This window comes from Pieris rapae, chromosome 3, assembly GCF_905147795.1.
Source record: "Pieris rapae chromosome 3, ilPieRapa1.1, whole genome shotgun sequence".
Classification (NCBI taxonomy): Eukaryota; Metazoa; Arthropoda; class Insecta; order Lepidoptera; family Pieridae; genus Pieris; species Pieris rapae.
Window position 1 is genome coordinate 7,589,612 of NC_059511.1, and position 27,235 is coordinate 7,616,846.

General features: G+C 31.1%; 4 protein-coding genes across 5 annotated transcripts; 2 read left to right on the plus strand and 2 right to left on the minus strand.

Annotated features, from left to right (window-relative positions):
• Window positions 1-1,005: 1,005 nt before the first annotated feature.
• On the plus strand, window positions 1,006-11,778 carry LOC110993202 (KAT8 regulatory NSL complex subunit 1). Of its 2 annotated transcripts, none has more exons than XM_022259355.2 (11): window positions 1,006-1,298; window positions 3,130-4,188; window positions 4,696-4,822; window positions 6,144-6,340; window positions 6,638-6,789; window positions 7,828-7,992; window positions 8,309-8,393; window positions 8,577-8,714; window positions 9,161-9,242; window positions 9,408-9,602; window positions 9,907-11,778. In XM_022259355.2, exons 2-11 carry the CDS (start codon window positions 3,353-3,355, stop codon window positions 10,159-10,161), a joined length of 2,232 nt encoding a protein of 743 aa, XP_022115047.2. In that variant the 5' UTR covers window positions 1,006-1,298; window positions 3,130-3,352; the 3' UTR covers window positions 10,162-11,778. The 2 variants fall into 2 exon arrangements, with proteins under 2 accessions (XP_022115047.2, XP_022115046.2); XM_022259354.2 differs by lacking the exon at window positions 1,006-1,298 and adding an exon at window positions 2,715-2,976.
• A 395-nt stretch (window positions 11,779-12,173) lies between these two features.
• LOC110993335 (lipoma-preferred partner homolog) lies at window positions 12,174-15,911 on the minus strand. Its single transcript, XM_022259550.2, has 3 exons — window positions 14,119-15,911; window positions 13,735-13,970; window positions 12,174-13,379 (listed from the first exon to the last, which is right to left on the minus strand). The coding sequence occupies exons 1-3, from the start codon at window positions 14,896-14,898 to the stop codon at window positions 13,139-13,141; spliced, it is 1,257 nt and encodes a 418-aa protein (XP_022115242.1). The 5' UTR covers window positions 14,899-15,911; the 3' UTR covers window positions 12,174-13,138.
• A 749-nt stretch (window positions 15,912-16,660) lies between these two features.
• LOC110993328 lies at window positions 16,661-20,433 on the plus strand. Its single transcript, XM_045634435.1, has 10 exons — window positions 16,661-16,761; window positions 16,851-16,881; window positions 17,163-17,194; window positions 17,267-17,287; window positions 17,628-17,786; window positions 18,151-18,331; window positions 18,470-18,720; window positions 19,176-19,334; window positions 19,667-19,784; window positions 20,289-20,433. Exons 1-10 carry the CDS (start codon window positions 16,714-16,716, stop codon window positions 20,306-20,308), a joined length of 1,020 nt encoding a protein of 339 aa, XP_045490391.1. The 5' UTR covers window positions 16,661-16,713; the 3' UTR covers window positions 20,309-20,433.
• A 112-nt stretch (window positions 20,434-20,545) lies between these two features.
• On the minus strand, window positions 20,546-25,535 carry LOC110993337 (serine/threonine-protein kinase PAK 2). The gene is made up of 2 exons (XM_022259552.2): window positions 24,637-25,535; window positions 20,546-23,473 (listed from the first exon to the last, which is right to left on the minus strand). The coding sequence occupies exons 1-2, from the start codon at window positions 25,340-25,342 to the stop codon at window positions 22,680-22,682; spliced, it is 1,500 nt and encodes a 499-aa protein (XP_022115244.1). The 5' UTR covers window positions 25,343-25,535; the 3' UTR covers window positions 20,546-22,679.
• Between the last annotated feature and the right edge of the window lie 1,700 nt (window positions 25,536-27,235).

Here is a 27,235-nt window from a genome sequence, read left to right on the forward strand (position 1 = left end):
CAGTGTTAAATAAGTTAATCTGAGGTATTTATCTAGTTTTTAGTTATCATTCAAGTTAAATTGGCCTTAACTTGTAGACATCTTGTTTCATAATCTTTGTCATAATAGTATTTAATGATAATTTTCTATTATTATTAAAGTAAAAAAAGATGGTTTTATATAAATTAAAAAACTTCTATGAGACAATAATATTTAAGTGAGTAATTAGTATTTATGTAAGTAAAGGAAGTAATGAACAATTATATTAGTTGTTAAACAAATTTCATAGTTGACTACTAAGTTTCAAAGAACATTTGGTTGGTGTTAATGATAATTATTTCTTTACAATACATTTTGTGTACATGACCCTTGTATTCTAAAATTATGTAAAATTTTATAATATTATAAATATATAGTAGGTATGTAATATAATTGGCAATTTCAATTGTAGTTAAATATTTGTATTTTTTAACTACATATATATACATATATGCATATATATTATGTAGTTAAATAGTAGGCATTCTAGCTAAATAGTAATTAAAATTAAAGCATTATATAAATGCAGACCATTCATGTGTGTGGTGTTTATTCAACTAACAGTTGAGATAGTAACAACTTATATTTCTGGCTATTTATCAACAAATTAATTATTAATTATTCAACAAAACAAAATCGAAATTTTTAATAAAAAAGTTATTTAGTAAGTAGACTACATCTTCATCTTATGCCTTTTATTATATTACAGGTCTAGGTACTATTGTACAATGCCCTAGTTATTCATATTATGACGTTTAGAGTAAATATAAGTTTACGTATTTTCGGTGGTCACTGAGAGTATCTAAACATCATAATTTTATGTTATTTTTTTTTAAATTTAATCCTACGAAATCTGTGGTTTAATATGTTTACATTTTATACAGGTTACTATTTTTTTAATTTACAAAATATTGAGCTTCTGAATGACTAAAAATTAAAAATGTTTACAATTTTACAATTACTTATAGTGTAAAGATTGACGTTACACTTGACAGTTAACAATGTTTGAAAAAAATCTCGTAAAAGATACAGTAATTAGGTAGTTATAGGTACCGAATTTCGAAATCATCTTTTCGTTTGTCGGGTAACTGTCAGTCTATGACTACTATTGCTTCAGTTTATTATAATTTTCCTTCTTATTTTCGACTGATTACAAAACTTTCATCTATTTCTAGGAGAGGAGAGGTTTTAAAATGGATAACGCTAGATTTTCTGAAGTACGTCTTAATTTGCAACAGCTCGGCAACATCAACGAGATGCAAAATACATCAACTTTTAAGGTAAATAGCTAAGTGTAACAATGTTTACACATATGCTGAAATAGTAAATAAAGCTTATATTTATTTTTATATAATTATTATCAAAAGTTTAAAATGCATTATAAATCATATTTCGAGGTTTATTAAAACTGGCTAACATGTAGATTTATTTAATTTACTCAGACTTATTTAAGCTTTTTGAATAACTTAGTATGATTCATAATTATTAAAACCAAGTTACGAATATTTTATAAAATATAATATTGTTACGGATGAGATAGAACACATCATTGCTTTTTTATCAATAGTGATATACCTTTAGGTAGTAGTTTAAACAAAAATCATTCTTTGGAAGAAAAATCTTTAGCTTCGATATAGATAACTGCTTTTGTTGTAAAAACTTGAGATTAAAGTTAAAATAATGAATATTTACAATATCAATTATATACTATTGTTATATCCAACTATAATCACTTAAGTTTCTACCCTCTAGCTTACTTACAGTGAAAATATACCTTCTTTTGCATATTATAATTGAATTAAAAAAAAAATACTATGTTAAGTTAATTCAAAATATTAGTATGGTTGATTAAGGCGCTTAAGGCTTAAGGGATACCTTAATACTTGGTGGTATATAAATGTTGTATATGCTCAAAATAAAGCAAGTAGTTAGGAAATGGATATATTTAATGTGATTCTGCTAAAACAAAAATAATTTTTCAAATTATTTACAAAGAAATTCTTATATTAAAGACATAGTTTAATAATATTTAAATAAATATGTAATAGAACTTTGCAGATGGGTATTTAAAATATTTTAGATTTTCTGTGAGTGATTATTAGGTACAATGTATAAAATCATAATGACTCACAAAATAGTATTATTTTTCTATTAATTTTTTTGGTACTTCAATAATCTCAACATTTCCAATGAATGTTAGCCAAATTATTAAGTTATTCTGAATATTAATATTTAAATACCGTATTGTGCCTATACATGTAATCTGTATGTTATATGTAGGTACGGCTTTACGATTTTTTTTGCACAAGATTACGATTTGATATGTTATTATTTACGATTTACGACATTCTATTTTATTTATTCAATGTTAACTAGCTCTATGGTGTACCTCTATAATATAGCCGATGGCGTGGCGACTTAAAGATCTATAATCTATGCTCGTATTTTGTATCATTTGAGATACTTCTTTTAATTATACAAGTAAAATAGTATAAATTATGTATTAATTCTTAAAAATAAAATTAAAATTAGTTATACAAATTATTCGAGTTATATAAAAATTCCATGACGTTTCACAATTATTAAATGTATTGCAAGTTTTTGACTTTACCGCGCAAGTACTATTTTAGAGACTTATTGCTATCCCCTTTACTCATGCACAACTCGCAATTTAAATACACGGTTGTTTCTTTCTTTCCCGTTCCTGCTCTTAGTTCGCGTTTGCTGCGGTGCGGTCTACGCTTAATTTCGTCACTATAGATTTGTGAATTCTACATAATAAAATTGTGTTTTGAAGACTATTCCGCCATTGAAATAAAAATTGTCTTTGTCAGTTGTAACGTGCAAGTGAATTGTTACGTGTGTATTGTTCTTATTTGTATACGTTTGTGCAACGGGCTGAAAGTTTTTTTACAGTGCATCATTTCCTGTTCTATATTGTACAGAAACAAGCAATAGGTAAATTGCGTTTGCTATCGCTCTTTTCACTATCACGTGGGTTTAATATCGTTTTTCTATATCAAAGTGTTCTAAAACAACGATTTCCTATTGCGTTCTGTAATGTTTTTCCTTTATCATTTGTAACCTAATCAAACTTATATTGTATTTCAGATACGCGCCGAACGCTTTCGAGGTAAGCCTCGCAATACGGCTCGTAGGAGCCGGCGAGGTGAACAAAGAATGAATACAGAAACAATAAAGTGAAGTGTAATTGTGTTAGTTAGTTTCAATAAATAGTGTTGAAGTGGGCGTTACATCATTTCATAATGATTGAATTTGGGAACCCGCCCTGACGCGAACAGCGCCGGTGTCCGCGGAGGGCGGCGCTCGTGTCATGGCCCCGGCGCTTACTGTAACTCCGCAAACGACACATTACGACGTGGTCAACGAGACCGAAATATTAGCCCACCGACGACGGGCCCTTGCGTCCGTCAATAACCTCTCGACACACATGGAGGAAGATGATATGGGGCTGCAGAACCAGCCAAGTTTGGCGAAAGATTCGCAGGAGATGGAACAAATATTAGTGGATCTGGGCAATAGTGACATAGTCCAAGCTGATTTGCTTCAAGCTATTAAAACTTTGGAGAGTGGGGGAGATGTTTTGTCAACTGGTGATCCAGATGCCATATTTCCTCTATCCAGCTTTGATTTGCCTGAAACTGTTGATGCAGAAGGTGATGCGGCTGAGGATAAAATCAGACTTTTGCAGGCTAGGTTAGAACGAAGATGTGCATTTCTGTTAAGAAGGTTAAGAATATTGCAAGCTCGTTCTGTTGGAAAAAGAGTAGCTGAAGAAGTCACACAAACATTTGAAAAATGTACTCGAGGTGCAAGAAAAGATGGTGGTGGACGACCAATAGGTTTAAAAGCCTTTATGAAGAGAGTTGATACTACTTCTGGTCTACAAGCAAGCGCAGCATCTAGGACTGTAGTTGGTCCAAAATATTATAATGCTAGTACTTCTAGAGGTGATGCAACAAGATCTGCGTCATTAGGGGTTCCTTCAGGTACATTAAATGGTTTAGAGGATACAGCTGGTAGCTTGCGTTTTCATTTATCAGTGGTGAAACAACAATTAGATTCAGATGCAACTGATTCTTCATCTGGAGCAGAGAGTAATGATGAGGCTGTTGTATATAATAACCAACATCAACAGCACATGCCTATGTAAGTATAAGTATAGAAGAGAGCCATAAAATTGTATATATCAAATAGGTAAACCCTGGAACATGTACATGATACAAAACATGCTAAAATAGAATTCTTGTGTTAACTACAGATATATCAAATCTCATCATTTGTAGTAGTAGTGGAAAACACATATTACAATGTAAATTAACTGAAATTTCAAAATGCTTTAATTTTTATTTGGCTTACCAGTTACTTTTATAAGTTTCTAGGAAACTGTAAGGCTGGGTATATAATACTATTCTAATATTAATACTTTAATAATAATCAAATATTAATAATAATAATTCATATTATTAGATTTTTTTAAATCCTAATAACATAATATTGTATGTATCATCATATTCTGTGATTTGGATGTAATTACTAGGTTGATTTAGAACTTAATGTAAACACTGTTTATTAAATTATTACTCTACCAGCTATTTTGTATCAGTATTTTGTCACTAATCTCAATTTATAACAACTCTATCTTTTCTATTTTAGTGAGAAGAGAGCATTATGGTCTTGGCAAAGGACTCGAGCGTCAATTGCAACACGTTGGTGCTGGCTACAGGCACAGATTCAGGAGTTGGAATATAAAATAAGACAGCATAGTGATTTACATAAGCAGGTATGAGCTATTTTAGCTTTCACCAGATATTTATCGGTCGTTGAACACCTGCAATTTCTTATTATCTATACTCCAAGGTGGTAAAATTAGTGACCCTGTGAAAATGCCAATAGAAAATTATAAATTTAATTTAAGTGTAAATTTTTTTGATCCATACCTTTACTACTCACACAATTGTTATTTTTTTGTTTTATTTTTTAGCTTAAAAGTAATATATTTCATACTTACTATAGGTTATAGTACTTTGTGGTTTTAGATAATGGTTCATATATATATGTTTATAATTGTTTACTTTAGCCAAGCATACTATGTCAGACATTACTGAGAAAATAATTATAATTCATTAAAAGTAATTGATACTTATATATATAGTAAAAACAGCTAGCTCTCAGGATTTAAATCCAGGGTGATCAAGGAACCCTAAATTTAACTTTTTTTAAATAGGTTTATTGTTATGTAGAGGATACAGTCTATCAAAATTTGGTAAAATATACTATTGATAACAAAAACAAGGAATTAAATATTTTTTCCATTGCCAGTGGACTCCCAATTTATGTCTATGTAGTCTTATGTGTCTTAAGCCTGTTACAACATGAATAATTTTTGGTGATAACAAATCTTATCATATTAGACTGTTAATATGAATATTAATCAGGTTGGACATTCACCCTAATGCAAGTTCAATGTGATACTTTGATATTGAATATTTTTTGTTTCAATATAGACAGTAGGAATTATAGACAAAACATAATATAAATGCTTCAGCAGCTTTTTGTCGTTTTTATTTAGTTTTGTGTTGCTTTATATTTATTGATTGTATTAAGTATTATTTATTTTCATATTCAATTCAGAAAATATTACATATAAAAACTATTGAAGTATACTTTACTTGTAAAGTATACTTCAATAGTTTACTTAAGTACTTTTTGTGACACCAGTAGGCAATTATAAGTAAACGAAGTTGTGGGCACCAATATTCGTATAACTATGTACACTTAAACATGTATTGACAAACTATTGTGCATGGAAAAAATTTATTAGCCAAAAATTATGGAGTATATAAAATCCCTTTGTTATGAATCCCTCATAACTCCGTGACCTTGGCCTATATGAATCATACGTAAATATTTTCATATAATCGAGCGTTCTATTGTAAATTCAATGCATGATAAAGCCATTAGGGCAATTTTATTTAGTGTTATTTTTGTTACATTATTAAATTTCGTAATGCATTTAAATTGTCAGAGCAGTGTTTATGTAATGTCGCTAGTTATATGAGTCATTGGTACATTATTATTAATAATTTAAAAATAATTTAAAGGTCCGCGAGGCAAAGGGTCGTATAGAATTTGAAGGTGAACCAGTTGGTTATGAAGGGAGCCTCCCAGGTGATGATTCTCCCAGCACCTGCGCCAGAATACGACCCTTGCGTCGGGAGACGTTTAAGAAACGAAAGTTATTGCAAATGCACAATCTGCATCTTGCTACTACCAAAGCGGCTAAACCCAGTGATGTTAAGTAAGTTGAATATTAGAAACATTTTAGTAGCAGTGTGATAAGAAATATTGGCTTCATTGCCATAGCTATTACAAAAGTTTGTCACAGCAGCAATACATTTGTGATATAGAAATTGAATTTTTGTGATTCTATTTAAGGAAAACACATTGAATAACCAATTCTTGATCCAATATCCAAGTTATCTCTAACAATTTAACAAGTATGGGTAACAATTTAAATTTCACAGTTTATGGTAAGCATCAAGCAATCCTAACTCATTATAAATAAACACATATTTAAATAAATACTTCTATTCAGGTGCAGCTGCGTGCACCCATTGGAGTCATGTGCTGTATGTACGGGCCGAGCGGAATCTACTCAGCCGCAGCCACCTTTCTCTACATTGTCTCCAGCGGAGCGCCTAGCTCTAGTCGATCCTAGCTACCATCCTGTGCTTAGCACTATACAAGGTAACACTTATTTATTTTTTATTTTAAAATGTTAGAATAAAGTCCATATTCTTTAGAAGAACTCAGAGAGCTGTTATAAAAATTATGTTAAAGAAAAAAAAAGTTTCCTAACTGAAGAGTTGTACAAGTCTTGCAAACTACTGACGATACTCCAGCTCTATATTCTCCGTTATGTCCTTAGGAGGCATGCAACCTCTCCACATAGTCCTGACACTTCTCAAAAAAGACCCCAACATAATATAATTAGCTACACAATTTGCAAGTCTATGTTTGCTCGTAATCAATTCAACAATCGCTCAGCCTATCTCTACAATTGTTTAAATAAAACCCTTATGTGCATAATCTTACATACCACAAATGTAAAACAACTGTAAACCATTGGCTTGGTACACTCAATTATAACAAAACAGAAGCATTGTTAAATCCTTTAAGTTAAATTTTTCCTTAATCGATCTTTTCATGCACACTAGCTTAGAATTATTTTTTATTTTATTTTCATCTTCTACACACATACATAAGTACACATTCATTATAATTTATTCATATATTTATTATTTTTATTTTAAATCAATTGTTTTTGAATACAACTTGTTGAAACTTTTAAACTACTTTAAGAAAAAAATTAAAGAAGAACGAAGCTTCCCTGTCACAAGTCTCTAACTTACTAGGGAGGCCTCAATCCGAATCCTATTGTACATATTGCTAAACAAATAAAGAATTTTGTATTTGTATTTTTGAAATCACTTTAAATGAAAAAATTAAAATACTTTTATCAATGGAATCAAAATTTATCTCACAGAGAATGCCAGTCTTTACAATATAAAAGTGAGTTCAACGAAATAATATTAAACATGGCTCAAAAAAGTCGATTGTTTTTCTCTTCAGGGACTGATTTTGTCATATATAGAAGTTATGTTAGTATATTTTGACTTAAAAAATCTATTGATTTCTTAAGTAAGTAAGATTTCTTAGTAGATTAAGGTACATAAAAAGACAGATAGTAGTTTTCACATTAATAATTATGAATTACATTTTCAGATGTGCCGCCATCAATTCACATGAGCGCGCTCACGTCTCGTCCGTGGTTCCGGTCTCGCATCAAGTCCTATCGTGGCGCGCATAATTCATCTCTCACAAAACAGACCATCCAAGCATCGCAGCCCACACAGGCTACTTCAACGACTACCAAACGACATCCTACCAGTTAGTAGATGTAGATACTTTTATATAAAATCAATATACTGACCACTTGATATTAACAATGAATCTATACATTATGCCTGCATATTTCTACTAGTAAAGATGCAGATTATGCCATTGTTTATAAGAATTAAAAAAAATTGATATTCAATAGTTGCTGCTAAGAAGCTCCTGTTTAGTAATAAAATCACTTGGCATGCAACATAAGAGTTTCTTGGGTTCGATTTTTAGCTAAACAATATGATTAGATTATCAATGTAACATAGTAAGTCTATCCCGAGTAAATAACATAATATACATTATATGCCGTGTATTTCAGGATTGAAACGTGGCAGACCGCCTCTATCTCGCAAAGTTAAAGAGCGTGATCGTGACGACGATACTTCGACATCTGGACAAGAACGGTACTTATAATTTATTTTGTTTTTTACTTATTGTCCAATAAGGTTAATAGATATGTTTGTTTGCTTTTATTCTAATACCAAAATGTATATTGCGTCAAATTTCAAGATTCTCTTAAAGTTTTACCAGCTACCGAAACAAAACATACAAACTATAATTTATGTTATCTTTGTTTGTTTTCCCAGTGGGCGTGGTCGAGCAAGCACAGAATCGCGCGGCTGGAGGCGGCAATCGTTCGATATCGATAACATCGTGATACCACAAAGCATCGCCGCTAACACGCGGCCTGAAATACTCACCTATAAGGAGATTCTAACGCCTAAGTAAACATTTTTACGCTCATATAGACTAATGATATGAAATATGATCAATATTACAAATATGATTGATATTTTAATCCTTAAATGTAATAATATTCATTGTAACTAGTATACAGTAGTTACTGTTGAACTAGAATTGAGTAGTCCAGACTGTTCCACTAAGAAAACCGAATAAGATTGAATGTCGATCGATTTATCATATTTCTAACACACACTAAATTTCGATATTTCATTTAAATATTAGTAAACAATTTATTACCCTAATAATTGTCTTGGATCTCTCACAATGCAAAGTATTGATGGTAACTAGCATATAGCTACATCTATACGCCTAAGTGTTTTGTAAACGTAATTCTCACATATTTAATAAGTTCAGAGGTGAAGAAGGGCTTTAAATAATAATTTAACTATTTATATACATGAATAAATATTATTCGAAATGTTTTCAGATGGCGAATAATGGATATATCAAGAACTAAATTGAATAATGGGATCAACAATTCCAACCGTATGTCGGTTGACGGAAGTGAGGTAGTTATTTTTTTTACATAAACGTCACACTAACACTAAATTTTAACTAACTAAAAAATCTTTGAGTCCTTTTCGCGCGCTCCTTTAAGCTTAGATGTGGCGGTGGTACTACACTAGACACAGTTTATGTACTAATGTATATTTATTATGAAAATTATATTACAGGAAGAAGATGTATCTGAAATGTCACTATATCAGCGACACGCCCGAGCTGAAACCCAAGAGAGGAACCGATTTCTACGCAAACAGAGATCGAGAAGGAATAACGCTGAACCACCCTTAGACCCAGTACCTGTACAAAATCATACACACAAACCACAGCCAAATATAATACTACAAAACAACCAACAAAGCAGTGAGGTAATTAAAAAAAATATATTATAAAGTTATTTATATGAATGTCAAAAAATTCATTGCGCCGTTTGTCTTGTTATTATTATATTGAACATTATTTAGAATGTCAAACAATTGGTCTTATTTAATGAAACATCGAGTTCTGTAAGTGAAATAATAAGTTTGCGTTTTTAATGCTTTTTATTAGTATTTATCATATGTATTCACGTTAAAACCAAAGGTAGCCTGTTTGTAAGTACTAAAGGTCTGTTAAATGAGGTTGTGAAATTATTATTTTTAAATTCTGATATAAGATAATACAAACTTACAGGCTGAGAACCCATATACACCACGGAGTTTCCCCCTACAAGACGAAGTTTACCAGGACATGTTATCTCTCATGCCTGAATCATACCAGCCCAGCTGTAGTCCATCTCCAATTCCGTCACCCCAGGAAGAAGAACTGGAAGACTCCAGCACATTATCACCAGCATCGGTACTTATGTATGAAGGGGATGACCCCGATGATGCAGAATGGAATCCGAGTGCGGAAAAATCTGAGCGAAAGAAAAGTATACTGAAGTAATTCTCGACTTGCTTCAGTTTCTAAGGATCCAAAACAAATCCTTTTGAGCAATTAAGTGTTACCTTGTTTTGAGCGTACTGAATACTTCAGAGGTAAAATAAGTTTTGTTAGTTCTTCTTAACTGGATTGTGTTGTTTTAAGTAGTATCTGAACTTGTTTTACACAACTAGTTTAAAGTATTATATATTTCATAACATGGTGTAGATTTACTGGTCACACCTATTTTGGGTTTATAGGAAAGTACAAAGTAGTCTATCAATGTCATAGTTACAAATGTTTATGTCAATGGCATTAAATATCAAAATTACTAAGTTGGTTTTAGACAAAATTTTGTTATAATAATAATAATTTATTCATTGCAAGAATATGGTATGGTGTTACTTTATATGATTAAAAATAATTTCACGCGGTATGTTACTGATTTTATTTAATTCATGAGGTGTCTGATATATTTTAATTAATTAACATTTTGCTGGGTGACATGTTAAGCTTAAGGAACTTAGTTACAAATGTTTGGTACATAAATTCCAGGTTTGCTTGCAGAAGCTTATATCTGTTATAAATGCTATATTTTAACAAGCCATATATAAAGTAAAAATAAATGTTTTGTGACTTATCATCTTGCAGAAGTACTAAAATGTGTAGTAAATACTCGATGAAATAAAAGCTTATTTGTCATGTAAGTATCTTTACATTATTTGCTATTATAGGATGTAGAGAAATTTACGTATATGAAATGCCTGTACCCAAACTACACATTATTGCTTGCTTTGTTGTCTGCGCCTGAAATGATGATTACTGCAGCCAACATCTTAATATTAAATCCTTTAAAGAAACAAAAGAATTAAGATTAAAGAGGTAGACGCTCATAGCATTTTGAGGACATATTCTTTGTAATTAATTTTCGCATCATCCTTAACAGAGGGATACATTGATATTTGTGGTATTTTTGATTTGTTGTTTTCAATGTAACATTTAAGCTTTATTAACCTAATTCAAACCTAATTTACATCCAAACTAGGCGACAGTGAACAATGTGATTTTTTATCTGGTTTTAGTTATTTTTATACTCATGATGATACCTTTGTAATATTTGTTTTTTTTTCACTTCTATATTTGCTGTTGTCTTTTATCTGAGAGTAGCTAATATATTAGAAATAAACATCGCCTCTTATATAGAAAAATTGTTATTTTAAATAATAAGCTTTGCATTTGACTTTATCCAGACTTGCTGTTTTATTGTCAAAATGTTACAGTTACATCAAAACCTATTAAAATATTCTTGGAAATGTACTAATTATATGTACAGTACATCTGCGTGGTTTAATAATTGATATAGTAGATGGTTTAAAAGTATTATAGTTTAAAGTACTAATTATAATTGTAGTTTAAGTTGTAAGCGCCCGAACCGCTAAGCGAATGTAAATATTTGAGCGGGCACTGGAGGCAACTAATAGACTGGTTACAATAATTTGAATCTCTAAAAGAGTTTTCAGTTCCGACTTTGTGCGGACGCATCAATTACTTAGATGTTTTGTACATAGATACATTTATTTTGATACATGTGTAAATAGCTTCACCTATGTAGATAATTCCTAACAGTCTTCATTACATAAAAAGAAGGGGACTCTTTTCTTTTTTGATGCCATTGGTATGATTTGGTTTGTAAATATTTAAAAGCTGTTTTTTTCAAGTCAATTTTGCATTTTTTGTGTAGTTTATTTGTAAAATGGTGATGTTTATCTGTTACTTTTAATCCCCTAAAACTGTTCTTAAGAAGCCAAAGTCTTCTGTTATTAGAAATAAGGATTGGAATGTATTGGAGAAATATGCTTGAAAATGTTGTACATATATGTTTAGTATGCAGAATAAAAACTTTAATTCTTATTTCTTATAAATGTTTTTTATTACGACTACATGTCAAGCAAAGCAAATAAAACACTCTTGTGCAACTACAATCAGAAAAATTTATTATACAACATCAACTAGATTATAATATTATAGTGGTTTAATTCAAACCATACATTAAGGACACAATTTTTTTCCATTATCATATTGTTACATAAAAAGGGAACATGTGCTTTATACTTTACTAATATTTGTATGTTTTATATAAACAAGAAATAGTTTTATTATGAATTCTAAAAAGTATGAAAATTTATTATGAATTTATTATAAATGAAAATATTTGCTCAATAAAAACAATATAATTCATAGATATGACTCAACACTATCACTTAAAAATATAAAAAAATGTAATCATTATTTAAGTACATTACAATAAAATTCTTAAAAAAGTTTACACAACCTAATAATTAAAACATGGCACATTTAAATATAGGGGGAATATGTATAGTTAAAGTAATTTCACAACATTTAGCATTCATATTGCAGTAATGAAGAGAGCACATTAAAGTTGCATATTATATAGGCGGTGCCAAAGAGTACAACCCTACTTTTACCTGCTAAAGATATTTCACATGGTCTTATTTACAATATTAATTATAACTTATGAATACTTGGGATATAATGTTTGTTTTATAAAATTACCTAATATTTAATCACACAACATCATTTGCAAATAATACTGAAAAATGGTGCTTTTATTACACAGCCTTAATTACATTTATATTACTTGCTACATGGAATGCTTAATTAACACTAGAAATGCTTTAACAATGATGGTAAAATCATGCCATGACATGTATTGAAATCACTATCAAACTAAATACAATCAATGTTATTTGTTCACAAAATAAAAACAGATAATTACATTGAATACAACTTGAAAAGTGAAAAATCTTTACTGGGTTAAATTCAAAATGTAGTTATAAATGTTGTCTTCATTCAACAAGTAGTTTAAAATCCTCATACCCTGATATGGCAGTTTTGAGGACTTTATCTTTGGCCAGTTCTTACTGGTATTTGTAAAATGATCACAAAAAAAACAATAAAAAAATCTTAATACAAATTCAGTCTAGTTAATATTTCTTGAAAGATCTTGTATACGTCTAGCATTACATTCCTTACAATATAGGTGATCATCTAATGGATAGCAACCACGACCTTCTTCTCTTGAGCAAAGTGATGACCCACAATCTTCACAAGAGTAGCATGCAATATGAAAACTCTTATCCAAAGCAACAATTCGTACTGTTTCTTCAGCTCCACCTTCGGGAACAATGGGCTCTCGACAGCGTGCGCAGCGTGGTGCATATCTGATAGAATATTATAATTTAAGTTCAAAATTGTGACATTATTATCGAGACCCAAAAGGGAAGAGAAAGCTGTAAAAATTCCAATGATTGTATTGTAAATAAATGAATTGTTTATTTTCAAAGTAAGTGGTAAATTTAAATTGATTAATCATAAAAAGTAGTGTACTGTGGTGTGATAATTAGTATAGAGTTACATTTTTGTTAGTCTTTGAATTTATTTAAACTTACAAAGAAATAAATACATTAATAAAATAATAAAGAGAGAACTACTTTTATGGATGATAACACTTATAAATGAAACAAACAAGGTTGCAAGTTTAGTAGTTCCTTCAAATCTAGACACCATATAATATACCTTTTATGAAAGTCTTCAATACAATGAATTCTATTAACAGCATCCACAGTAAATGGTATGCCATCTAAGCTCTTTTGGCATACAACACAAGTGAAGCAACGAGGATGGTAAGGCTTGCCAGTAGCTCTTAGAATGCGATCCAAAATAGGTTCACCACAAACACAGCATTTCTCTAGAGTCTCCAGATAATCTCTCTCACAGAGAGCCTTTCCTTGTACAGCATAAAAGGGTCTTCCCTAAAATAAAGATATAAATTTATTAAGTGTACCAACTTAATCATATTCATTTATATGGTTTATATACAGTATGTTGGTTCCATCTAATTAAACTGTTAGTTTATCCTTTACAGTTAAGTCAATAATAATGAACAAAAATTTAACTAACCTGTAGATTGATTCCGCACTGTTGGCAACAAAAGCATTTAATGTGATATATTCTTTCCATAGCAGTACACCCTGTTGTCTCTCCCATAATTTTTCCACCACAACAATAACAGTTGCCACAATACAAGGCATCATCTGGTTCTGGCGTGGATTCTATAGTTGTTCCAACATAACCCCCATACAGTGATGTGCCTGATAGTTGGCTGCAGGGTCGAGGATTAATTGGTTCATACAATGATTCATATGTAGATGAAGTCTGTGATCCACCGTACGTAGAAAAATCTTGTGCGTTTACTGATGCAGATGATGGTGGATAAGCGGATCCAGGGCGTCGTAACTCGCTATAATTTGACTGGATTCCCACATCACTGATTCTGGACACTTCTGATCTTGCATCTCTATCGTAAAAGTTTTCGGAATTTCGTTGTATTGGGACATTAGTATAAACATGACTCACGCCGCCAGGAGGCACTAAGTTACTGTATAGTAGCACGTCTCCACTTCTGCCTCTAGCTGAATTCCTCACAATACAACTCTTGACCGGTACCAGATTTGAGTATGTAGAACTGGTACGGCTTCCTGATTCCAGTCGTGATGAATAGGATGGCTCACATGCAGACTTTACAGAATAACTTTGTGGTATTTGCGGTAGTGGAGGTTTAGATTTTTTGGGTGGAATAGACGGTTTTCTTTTCGTTGTATTAATATCATCCTGTAACTTTGCATCTAGCTCATTTGCATATATTCGTAAATCAGCCAATTGTTTGTCAAGTGTATTCATATTTTTTTTCTGTTATAAGTTGTGGTTTTTATTCCGAAAACTATTAAATGTGAATTGTAAATATAAAAAATTATATTAGCCCGACCAATGACTGATTCGATTCTGCAATCTGCAGACTGCAGAACACAGACTATTACATATTACTCCCCTCGCCCTTCGTAGTCGAGGGTAATGTAGAAGCCTTATCTAGACTGCAGAGTGCAGACAAAAAAGCTCTAAACGATTTTTTAAATTGGTCACGAGACCAAATGATCTTTTTTGATCGATCACGATATTTTTTTAAATAAAATGTCCCTTTACATATTGAAAATTACGAGCTAGACTAACTTAAGACTAGTGTGATTTAAGTCTAAGAAACTGTAGGCACTAAGCCACAGTCCAATATCACTACTTATATTGAAGGTTAAGGGGAAGACTATTCTTGTGTACTATTTTTCCTTTTTGTTTACCACTCAAGACTCACGTGCACTAACACTAATTCACACATTCAAATGGTTTTGTCCTTGGTATGGTATGGTTTGTGAATTCAGTTTCCGCACTTATTTTCTCACTAGGTCTCCAGCTAGCCAGTCCAAATAATTCCAAAAGTACAGCCTCCTGGGCACTTCGTAGGCTTCACGGAGCGACCTCACTATTCCGTGGATTTCCGCAAGTTGTTTAGCGACAGCCTCCCATTCCAGGAGTAGGTGGCTGACTGTTTCCTCTGCGCTGAAACAGCCTCTGGAAATGGGGCCAAAAAAAGATGTTTATTAAGGAGACAATGTCCCATAGTTGTGGATTAGTCCTTTTCAATTTTCTCACTAGGCCTGTGGTGTCAAGAAATTAAATAGCTTTGACATTCACATGTTGGTGGACCTTTTCTTCGTCGGATCCAGCATTTTTTTTAAATTATTCTCGACGTCTTCCACATTAACGGCGTTGGAGTTCGAAATTGCGAATATACTAGGGTGCAACAACTATTTCCTTGAGCACTTTGTTTTGGAATGGTTTTCTCTTTCAGCTCTTACTGGTGCGGTGCCACGTCTGGTAACCGTAAGCCCATGCAGGCATCAGGAATTGATTCTTATATGAAAAAGTTAAGTGTTAAATATTTTTAAACTAACTCGTTTTGATACCTCACACTACACTACACTCACATGGCACTTAACTTTTTCATACAAAAATCTATCATTAGTACGTGGTTAACACTGAAAATATTTAGAACTGGACAGGCCAGAAAAGTTTTCAATTTTAGAACTCTTTAGACGGATTTGAGTCCGTAATGATCCACACAATTCAGACGTCGGTTCTTGATTAGTATTAATACTTACATATATTATTGTTAAGGGACCGTTGAAAAAAAAAACAGTGGAGTTAAACTCGTCCTGTCTGTAAGCGTTTTGTGGTATAAACACTGTATACAGCCATTAGGAGATACAACAATTTTTTTAAACCTTATACATATCCTAGTGCTTCATTTTACAGGAGAGTCTAGTAAGTGACTAGCTATCAATATCTACTTAATTTTTAATTATGATTTTAGATAAAGACTTAAGCAAAAATTATTTTTATATTCCGTACGGCTAGATTTTTAAGGATTCGATTTTATGAAGTCCTTAACTCTTGAAAAGCTTTCAAAATACCAATAAATGTTTCAACTACAATTTGACAAATTTAAGACTAGCGGTACTACTATTTCCCATGGTTAGATTTAAGAAGTTAATAAAATGATTAATTGGTTAGTTGAAAAACTATAACAAGCAAACGATAAGATAAAAATAATAACTCTGTTTTCGTATTGAGAAACTAGCTGTTTGAAATACAACGTTATTAAAAATGGCAAAAAAAACAATAAAAGTTGGGTATTATGCAATTTATTTAATGGTTGGTTTTAGTTTGATTTGCTACATATAATAAGTTAATAATTTAGTTTTGAATAGTAGGAATATGTATTGTACCTATTACTGTTTTAGGCTACCATCGTAAATACGCAAGATTATGAAGGTATGTTTTTTATATGTATATTGTTAAAAAAGATCTCTAGATATCCGCCTCCACCAAACTCTTAACATCATAATTATATGTAGGTAAGTACATTATCTAACAAGCAAATAGTAATATAATTTTTATGCGAATCTAAAACCCTATTTTAATTACATATTAAATTAGATATATTATACAATACATATTAAAATAGGTATCTAGATATTGAAGAAAAGCAAAAACTCATCTCACCGAACTAATTCCATTTAATTATATTTACGATTTTTGATATTTTTTCCCAGATTTGATGCCAACCGATCAACCCGAAGAAGAGGTTTGCTGTTTTTGTTCATAACGTGCGTTTTTTTAATTAGACTATATTTAACTGAAGATTTTATTTTTTCAGTGGCATATGGATTTTATGCCAGTAAGTAAACAATTTTTTACATACGAGAGACTAATGCCTAACGATAAGCTAATGTTATACAATAAAAGCGACAGCTATGATGATTTAGAAAAGGTTTAGATACATCGACTAACTTTGATAGAGGCTATGGTTAAGAGTCCTCTAACTACCCATTTGTCCCAAAGATAACGAAGATATATTCTTTGAGTTTTAAACGTATTAAAATAATCTTTGCTCAGTGATCAAGCTCTAATCTCTCTCTCTATCAATTGATTGGCAATACAAAAACGCCACCCCGTCTCTCCAAAATATAAGATACCTAATACGATAGATACAACATAATATAATAACATTTTTTTAGACAGGCTACCTTCCTGATAGCGTCTACCGAGAGCTAGCGTGGTACGGCATACTCCAGATTCAGCCTCTTCATCATAGTACAAAACATAAAGTTGCTGCTCAATTGATTTGGCAACATACACTTGGCAGACCACACGTTATTATGGAAAATCCTCCTCAAGTAATTGTCTCTTATCTACATATACCGAATTATACATTTCATAGAAGATAAAGTTTTAACAGATATAAAAACGAATGAATGTTCCGGTACCTTTGTAAAGCAACCTTTCCTTATATACGGCCGAATACCATAGTAAAATATATTTCTGTATCATGTTATATAAAATAAAAGCATAACTATATCTTATAGTAGATAACTGATTAATAATCACCCACTCCAGGGAAATACATTTCTGCAGCCGGTTCTTCAATAGTGAAATTACCTTATCAGTTTTCCTATGGGAGTCCAACACAATGTTTAAATAAATTAAAAACCGCAAGTATGTTTAATAATTTGCTTATCCCAATAATATTTATGATTTCAGTCATTGCAATCTGAAGGTAAAGTAAGTCGTCAAATCCTAGCTGAAGAGGCAGCGAAGTGGTCTCGGGAACAAAGGGCTGCACAGGAAGTGCTTATGGAGAATATCAAGAGTGGTGGTAATGGACTCACAGTTCGTACTGTTATTAGTGCTTCTAAAAAAACCACGTATATCATACAGAATGGTGAGTTCTTTTTTTAAAACAAAAAGTATCAAATTGTCGTTTGTACAAACCAATTTTGGGCCTTGGTATAAATTTAATTACGTACCTTTCCTCTATGCCTTAGCTCAAATACCTCTTTAATCAATGTCAATATTACAGGTAATTACTACAAATGCCCTGAAGGATCTGAACCTGATTTGGATGCTTATAGAGTTCAGGCCAATATGCATGAAAGAAAATGTACTTATTCTAAACAATCAATTCCCGTATCAGTCGATCCATGCATAGAAGCCGAGGTGGCGCCCATAGAGTATTCCTTTCACGAAGGTTGGATGTTTTGTCTTGGCAATGGGGAAAGGGAAAATAATTATTTCCAAAACGGCACAATAGATTGTGGAAATAAAACAAAAGTCAGTATACTTGAATCATAGTTAGGCGCACGTTTGAAGTCTTATACGTTAGTGACGAAACTACGTAGAACACACAAAGAAAATATAGCACTAATTAAAAATTAATTTATTATACATAGATTTAAAATCACATAAATAAATATTTAGCAGTACAACAAACTGATTTTCAGTGGTTGCTTTATACAGTGCACAGTAAATATTTTTTTAACAGTTAATCTATTATCAGGTGATTACTACAATTACATTTTACTCTGTCCGCCAATGAAAAGCTTAAAGCACTAATTCAGTGTTTTAATATGTGCTCAAGACGTATGTCCTGCCGCTGTAAATAAATTAACGATTTAAAAATAAGTTCATGATTGGCTGTTATAACGATATTGTACTCAAATGATCTTATCTATGATATAAAATCTATTTTATTTTTTTCTCTCAATATCAATGTATCCATTTCCCAGGTGTCAGTCGACGAATTTTTAAGTATATGTGCGATTGATAATAATGTTGTTATTACTTTCGATTATTTCGGAGACGAGCCACGTAAAGATATGATGCACAATGCCACCCTGTGTACAACTTGGGATCCATGCCGTTTATCATACTTATATAGGCTTGAGGTACGTCCCAAGATAAAATATTTACTTTAGACCTATACAGCTTGAAATCCCATAGAATTAAAATAACGACTATCTGGTAGTCATTTAATGATCATGGAGCAAAAACACGTGGAAATCAATTACGAAAAGCCAATAATTTCCTAGTAACCTAAGTAATTCCCCTGTCAGCATCGACGTGAATATGTAGATACATTAACCAAGACCTATAATTGTTTACTCTTGTTGTGAACTATTTAAAAAAACATTCAATATTACAGCTTTTGCAAAATTATATAGTTTTTGCAAATACTATTACTAAAACCTATTTAACTGTGCTATATAATATTTTGAAGCCACCACCAGTTGAGCTGACGCCTGCTTTCCCAACATCTACACCGAACCCTTGCGATACAACCATTTGTCCCGAGTGTGTTGAAGGATTTACAGAGGACAGTGGAGTTCCGATTGATAGTATGTAATTATTGCTGTAGCAAACACCAAAGTACAGACTTAACTTTGGGTTTTTTTTTCAGATATCTGGATGTTTTTTTTAGATTTAGTAGGGATGAGTTTTTTACGTCGATTCTCGCGCCAAATAAGACTAACATCCTGTAGGTTTTAGATATACGAGGGTCATGCCTATACTCAGACGTAAAGGTTTTCTCATGATGTTTTACTCAACTATAATTTAAAGTAAAACACAGATATGTGGATTCTATTGCGCCTACAGAAAGATATATCATTGCTGCTTACCCAAATTTCGAACGCAATTGATAAGACTAAATGTGCGTCTATCATAAATGATGGATATATAATTATTTGGATTAACGATTTTATAATATTATGGCGTAGTTAGTATTATAACAGTGAAAGGGAAATTAATTTAATATTTTTTTCATTTATGATTTTATATCAATTATCATCTTTTATTATATGAATTTTTAATAAACGAAGTAATTAATTTATTTATTTCAGTTGCATCCGGCGAAGTTTAACGGAAAAGAAACTTACTTTTTTGTTCTATATACAAATGTCCCTATTCCAATTTGAACCATTTCATTTAGCAGTGACAAATTTTTAACGTACTTAATAATAAGAAATAAAAAACTTGACTCGCAAATTTGATTTCATCATTAAGTGACCTATAAATATCTCGCTATAGAACTTGGGATTAAAATATAGGATAAGATTTCTAAAAGGATACAAGAGTCGTAAAATAGTGAAAGAAAACATGTGTTTATAAAAATAATTTAATAGGCAACTATTAATAAAATGTTCAAAAAGTGTCATTGGTGTATATGTTATACTTACAACTATGCAGTATAGCTTTTAATACAATAATGCAATTCGTTGTGCGACAGCAAATGCTTAAATAATACAGACCGAGATGAAAAATTACAGTTAATTTCTTAATAATTTGAGCATTTTTTAACAATACCGTCTGGAAGGTAGTCTATATAAATATCAACGGCCATGTATTGTGTGATGGGGGAATGTTCGCATATACATTTAGTGACAAACCTTATTTGCCGAGATTTATACAACTTAAATTATTCTAATGTACCAATCCATATTATCCACATAGAACAGATAATTAATTCGGTGTTCAATAAAATCAAAATTAAATCTACTGAATACAACAATTTTTAAAATATAATTTTTCATCTCCATCTCTTCATGAAGAAGCAGGCACTCTTGGTCCTACATGACTTCACAATAACCATTATACCACATAACCTTAAATCTAGAAAGCTTGACTGACGAATTTCCGAATAACAAAATACGAAAAACTATCATTTGAATTTAATACAACAATAATACAAAAAATATTTCTCATTATTTATGCCTGATGACTATCATCTACATCTTAATGTTAAACATCATGGTATGACGATTCAGTTTCATCTTAAATAGTAAAATGGCCACGATAATAATATTGCTTCAAACAAATAATACACAAACAATACTGTGGAAGAAAAACTAGATATTTAGTCCTGCAACTTTTTTTTTCCTAGCAATTAGAAGATATTTAAAAAACAGGACTAAAGTAATACAATGTTAAACTATTGAATAACAAAAATCAAATGCAAAGATGCACGGAGACTGGCTAAAATAAATCTTCCGCATTTAGGAGTATAGTTACAAAAAATATTGCTTTATTGATAAGAGTATATAGTATAAAGCTTAGAAATAGAATAAAAGTCAGTAAAAATATAGAGTCAGATTGTCAGGAATGTATGAAAAATGCATGGAATAAGAAAATAGTTTACCTTTTTTCATTTAATACCGTTTACTTTTATTATAGTGTAGTTTCGATATAAAAAAATACATTCAAGCATCATAATACACTTATTTGATATTCAAAACTTGGAACAGGTGAATAATCTGAATATTGGCGAAATCAATTCCGTGTGTGACGTCACAAAACTTGTCACACATAAAATACAATAGAACTCCAATTATCCTGTTAAAGGGAACGAATTGGTTGAGAATAGTTTCGAGTATTATGTATAAGCAAGTTGTAATTCACAAAAACGTAAACAATACGTAATACCTAGAATTCATTTAGGATTCATTAGGCAGATTACTAAGTATTTTAATATCTCATTTAAATGCAATGTAAAAATATGAATGTCAAAAAAAGTTATTAATCCTCTTGAGTATTTTCCTTGAATCAATAATGTACTTTTCATAAGAGAATTCAGTTAAAACATTCAATTTAACGCGACTTTTGAAAGAGCCAGTAATAAAACCGTTTAAATCCTGTACGATAATCTTTAAGTAACTAAAAGCATAATTCTATATGTACCTATTTGTGAAAAAACCCTTAACATTACATAATTATTATCTTAATCTAGGAAATTAAATGGTTTGTTATCAATTATTTTTGGATACGATAAATCTACTAAAGCAAAGATAAGACAAACTCGGCACATTTAACATAAAGCACTTACATACCTTAACTAAACGATGTTTCTTGTGTACATTTACTTTTGAACATGACCAAGTATCAATATTTTCAACATATCTATGGTCAAATACCAAATGGTGCTTTGTGGACATAACAAAAATACAATGCCTGACAGTTTTATCCTTATCTCGTTCTGTTTTGTCGTTACGTCTCTAGTCACGTAGCATTATATTTAGTACTTTTGTAGCCTTAACCAATACATTCTAATGACTCAGAAAAATATTCAATCAATTTTTCTTGGCACTGAAAATTTGGACGAAACGTTTCATCTACATCACGCAATATCTAATATTTATATATATGAAGGCTACTCTCCGTAAGAACATCAAAAATGGCATATAAATTTATTGCATAGTATATCATCAGTATAAAATTATTTTACCAGTCTGAAATATTCAGTCGTAATTCTTGTGAAGGATCCTTTGCGCGGCTTTTATGAGTGGCGTCAACGTTCGTAATTCCATGGCACAATCAAGGAACGGATGCTCTAACAGTTCCTCCGCTGTTGCTCTGTCGTCAGCATCCACTTGCAAACATTTATCCAAGAAGTCCTGGAAGGCAGGTGAAAGTTTATCCCACCTGGGTATCTTTGGTCTGCCAACAGCAGCTATAAAGTATAGTGCTCTCAATGGAGTTTCCTTCATGTATGGTGGTTCACCTTCAATCATCTCAATTGCCATAATTCCCAAGGACCACACATCCACTTTCTTTCCATATTGTTTTCTTTTCACAACCTCTGGTGCCATCCAATATGGAGTTCCAACCATTGTCTGTCTTTTCTCATCACCAACTATGTTGGCACAAAATCCAAAATCGGTTACTTTGACAGTGCCATCCATACCCAAAAGAACATTGTCAGATTTAATGTCTCTGTGTATAGTGCCTTTTGAATGCAGGAATGCAATAGCTTGGAGGGTTTCACGGCAAACTGCAGCTATTTGGCCTTCTTTCATTACCACTTCAGTGACTACATCTGTTAATGAGCCTCCATCTAATAGTTCCATAGCAACCCATAAGTGGTCATAACTTAAAAAAGAATCAAGGAAGTTAACTAGATTTTTGTGATTGAAGCCCTTTAGAACATTTATTTCATTAAGAATAAGATCCTTTTTAGTTTGTTTTGTGAGATCAATATCTTTGATGGCCACTCTTGAATTGTCTTTGCTGTCTATAGCAACAAACACCACACCTGGAAAAGTTTTTTTTTGGATTAGCAGGTAAAAGTTGGTATATAATACCTTCTTCATTATATTTTAAATAGTAAATACTACTATTGTAATAATTACCACAAAACAGATAAAGAGACTGTAAAACTACAGTGAACCTCTTGACATAGAATAGTAATTGAATTGGTAAGAAGGTTGTGTAAATAAAACATAAAAAAAAACCCTAAAATAACCGTTAAAAGTAATAGTTGTGATTTCAAAATCACCAAGAATAATATACTCTATTATCAATTTACAAATCTAACTAAAATGTATGTAGCAAATAGAAAGACAATAAATGTTATGTTGTTATTAATTTTATTAAACAACACTAAAAGGTTGTGTTAATTTGTTACAATGACAAATTAGATTTTATCTTAATTACAACACAACATACTTTAAGACTTGTAAGTGCTTGTTTATTATGACCATGAAAACAATATTAAGAAAAACCATAAGCAATTTTTCCATAAACAATGCAACCTTAATTTGTAGTGTTGTTTAGTACTGTAAACATCAGTAAAAGAGCACTTCATACATATGTACGAAAAGCCAGTACTGTGTTTAATCACAATCAAGGTCATGTATGATAAGATAGTAGATACATTACTACTTGTCAGAACAATTTGAAACATTTAGTATGCATTTTTTGTAGCATATGCAAAACTGTTGCCTTACTGACTTTGAGGTCTTAAATAGTATTACTTCCTTAAGAGGGTGGAGTTATTAAGAATACAAAAGAATTAATTTTATAAATTAGGAAAACAGTTTAAATGTCACAAAAACTTATTTTGTGAACATTATTAAATCCACATCATAATGTTAAAATTATGCAAACAAATCTTTATTCAAGGTTTTGTGAATTTTGATCTTAACAAAGACAGGATATTAGAATTTTTTGTGTTCATGTAATTTACTTTGATAATTTTATTACTGAAGATATATTTAAATATTTAAGTATGTAGAAAAAATAAAATATTATTAAATCAAAAAAATAATTAAATCATAGAAAAGGTTGTAATTTTTAAGACAATTCTTTATAAGTATTAGTGTTATAGATGTCCAATATCATAAGGTATTAATGAATGAAGATTAATAAAACATTGTTATATAATCCATAACATAAAACATTTTATTAAATATTTACCTGAAGCTCCAGCACCCAGTTGTTTGACTCTTTCAAATCTTACATATGGATCATCCTTATTACAAATCCTTCTTAGTTCCTCATAAATTTCCTCATCACTCATTGCTGCATTTATTAATTCTTTTTTCCTAAGAATGGGACTCTCTTCAGGTTCTGTCCCTATAAGAGTAAGGTCTTGGACCACCGCTGTTAAATCCATCACAGCATCCTTTTTCTTTATACTATTCTTGGTAGGAGCTGCAGGCATGGTTTGTCTCTGTGATAATGTGTCTGTACTACTTCCAACATCCTCTTCACTACTTTGGCCTATTGAAATATCTGAATCTTGACTTTGGTGAGCATTTTTTTTGGCTATAAACTTCTTTATTTCTATTCCTTCCTTTGTAATAGCTTCTTCTGTTATGATGGGTTTGCATGGTTCTTTTTCTGCTTGTTCTTTTTTTAGGACGTGGAAGTTGTGAAAAGCAACGGCTTGTATAGCCGCATTCGGGTTTTCGCTTTGTTCGGCTGGCGAGATTTGTGCATTCAGCTGTCTCAACCATGATGCAGGTAAACCCTCTAACATTCCGGTTTCAGAATTCATACTAACGTGTATGTGTTGTTTCACATTGGTCGGCATTCCGATTTCTTGAACCCTTTCATCCTTATTAAGTTGTTTCTTTGCGAACAGCTTACCAAAAACACCTCGGCCCGAGCGTCCCGTCATTATGTATTCTTTTGAATCCGTAAAAATATAAACACAACAACCATAATCACATTAAACCACACAAAACTACATTTCTTGCTTAAATTGTCATAAATTAAAACTAATTAAGTATTGCCAAGATAGGAGTGGCTAATCAGTAATCTCGGACGGACAAAATTATAGCTGAACATTCGGGCGATGGAATTTATCAATTTAAAATGTCAAAGTCATTCATAATATTGAAATTATTGAATTCGTTTGACGCATTTGACGCTATATTTACGGTTTGCAAAGTAATCTATAATTTTACATTTTGGTGTCTTTTTCTTGAAGTTGCTATAATTTAATGTACGATAAATTATTTTTGAGTAAATAAAACATAAATTGTTAGAAAAACAATGTTTAATGTTTTTTTTTGAAATCAAAACTAACAACTAAAGTGTATAATGGAACGCTTTTGTTAAATGGCAATTATTTGATTTAATTTATGTTGGCAATACTTAAAAAAGAACTTCCTGTGGAATTTCATGTTTTGAATGAATCATCTTTTATGAATATTATAACCACTTATAAACGTAAACTTTTTTAAAATAAAGAGTAATTTAAATGCTGCGTAATCATTATATATGTTTTAATACTTAAGCATATATTAAATGGATAGTTTTATGTCGTATGTACCATTGTTTCCTAATAAAGAAATACATAAAAAAATAATAATCTAAGTATTCTACTTTTTATTATTTAATTAAAGTTAAAAAATTAATATAAACGGTATTGCCTGAGTTAGGATACAAATAATACACATATTATGTATACATACACGTACAATACACACATTATACTTAACTTTTTGATAACCGATGATATAGATGGAGATGTCAACATTGATAGCTTTTTAAATGTTCAGACCTACAATGAGCAGTTAGGATTCAGAACCTTCACTAAAAGTTCTGGAACATCAGTACCGTTCGATATATTTTGCGTCTGAATAATTTCTTAGAGCTCTTTAGCCCGTGTTCGTAGTAAATCAGGTTTCTCATACCCGAAAATCGAGCCGAGAAGGTGAAACCTAGAGGACAGAGAGACTTACTACAAACCCCCCAAACTACTTTAGTTTTGCCTATTTCCGTATAAACGGACTTCTCCATTTTTAGATAAAATAGGAAATAGAATGGATTTTCAAGTTCTTAATTATTTTATAAAACACTTCAGCTTATATAAAATGAAGTGCACTTGCATGTCTCCACAAATATATTGTTTACAAAAGCACATTTAATTTATGTTCTATCTATTAGTGTGTTAAAGCTTCCAAAATAGGAACAGTGAAGGCGTGAACATTTCTATCGTAAACAATTGTTGGAGCGTGTGTTATTTTCAGGTCAATCACTTTGGGATTTACTCATCGGCTCTTTTTCATATGCGACTGCAAGTCAAGCGTAAAATACGAAATCATGGAACTAGGTAAGATATTTTTAACTTGTAACTTTTTCATGCAATTTTACACCGTAATATCTAGTTACAATTACGTATAAGTCTTTGATATTGTATACAACAATCAATTTTTCGGTAATTCTGTATGTTTTTGATATAAGTGACATGCGGACATCTGGTATTGGATGCATGGATTGATAAACGTTTCATAGTATAATTGTCATAACTAAGTGCTTAATTATACTTACATATGACAGCAGACGTAAGTAAGTTATATCTAGATAGTATACGTAGATACGATTTAATCGAACGATATGTACGCTATCTTAATTAAAGTAAATTAGCAACGTATAAGCCATAACTTTTCCAGATTTTAACTTTTTGACACATTTTATTCATGTAGAGATTATATATCTTTATCATTTAAATAAAACAACATATCATATACATCAATAAACAAATAACATTGACAATTGTGTTAGG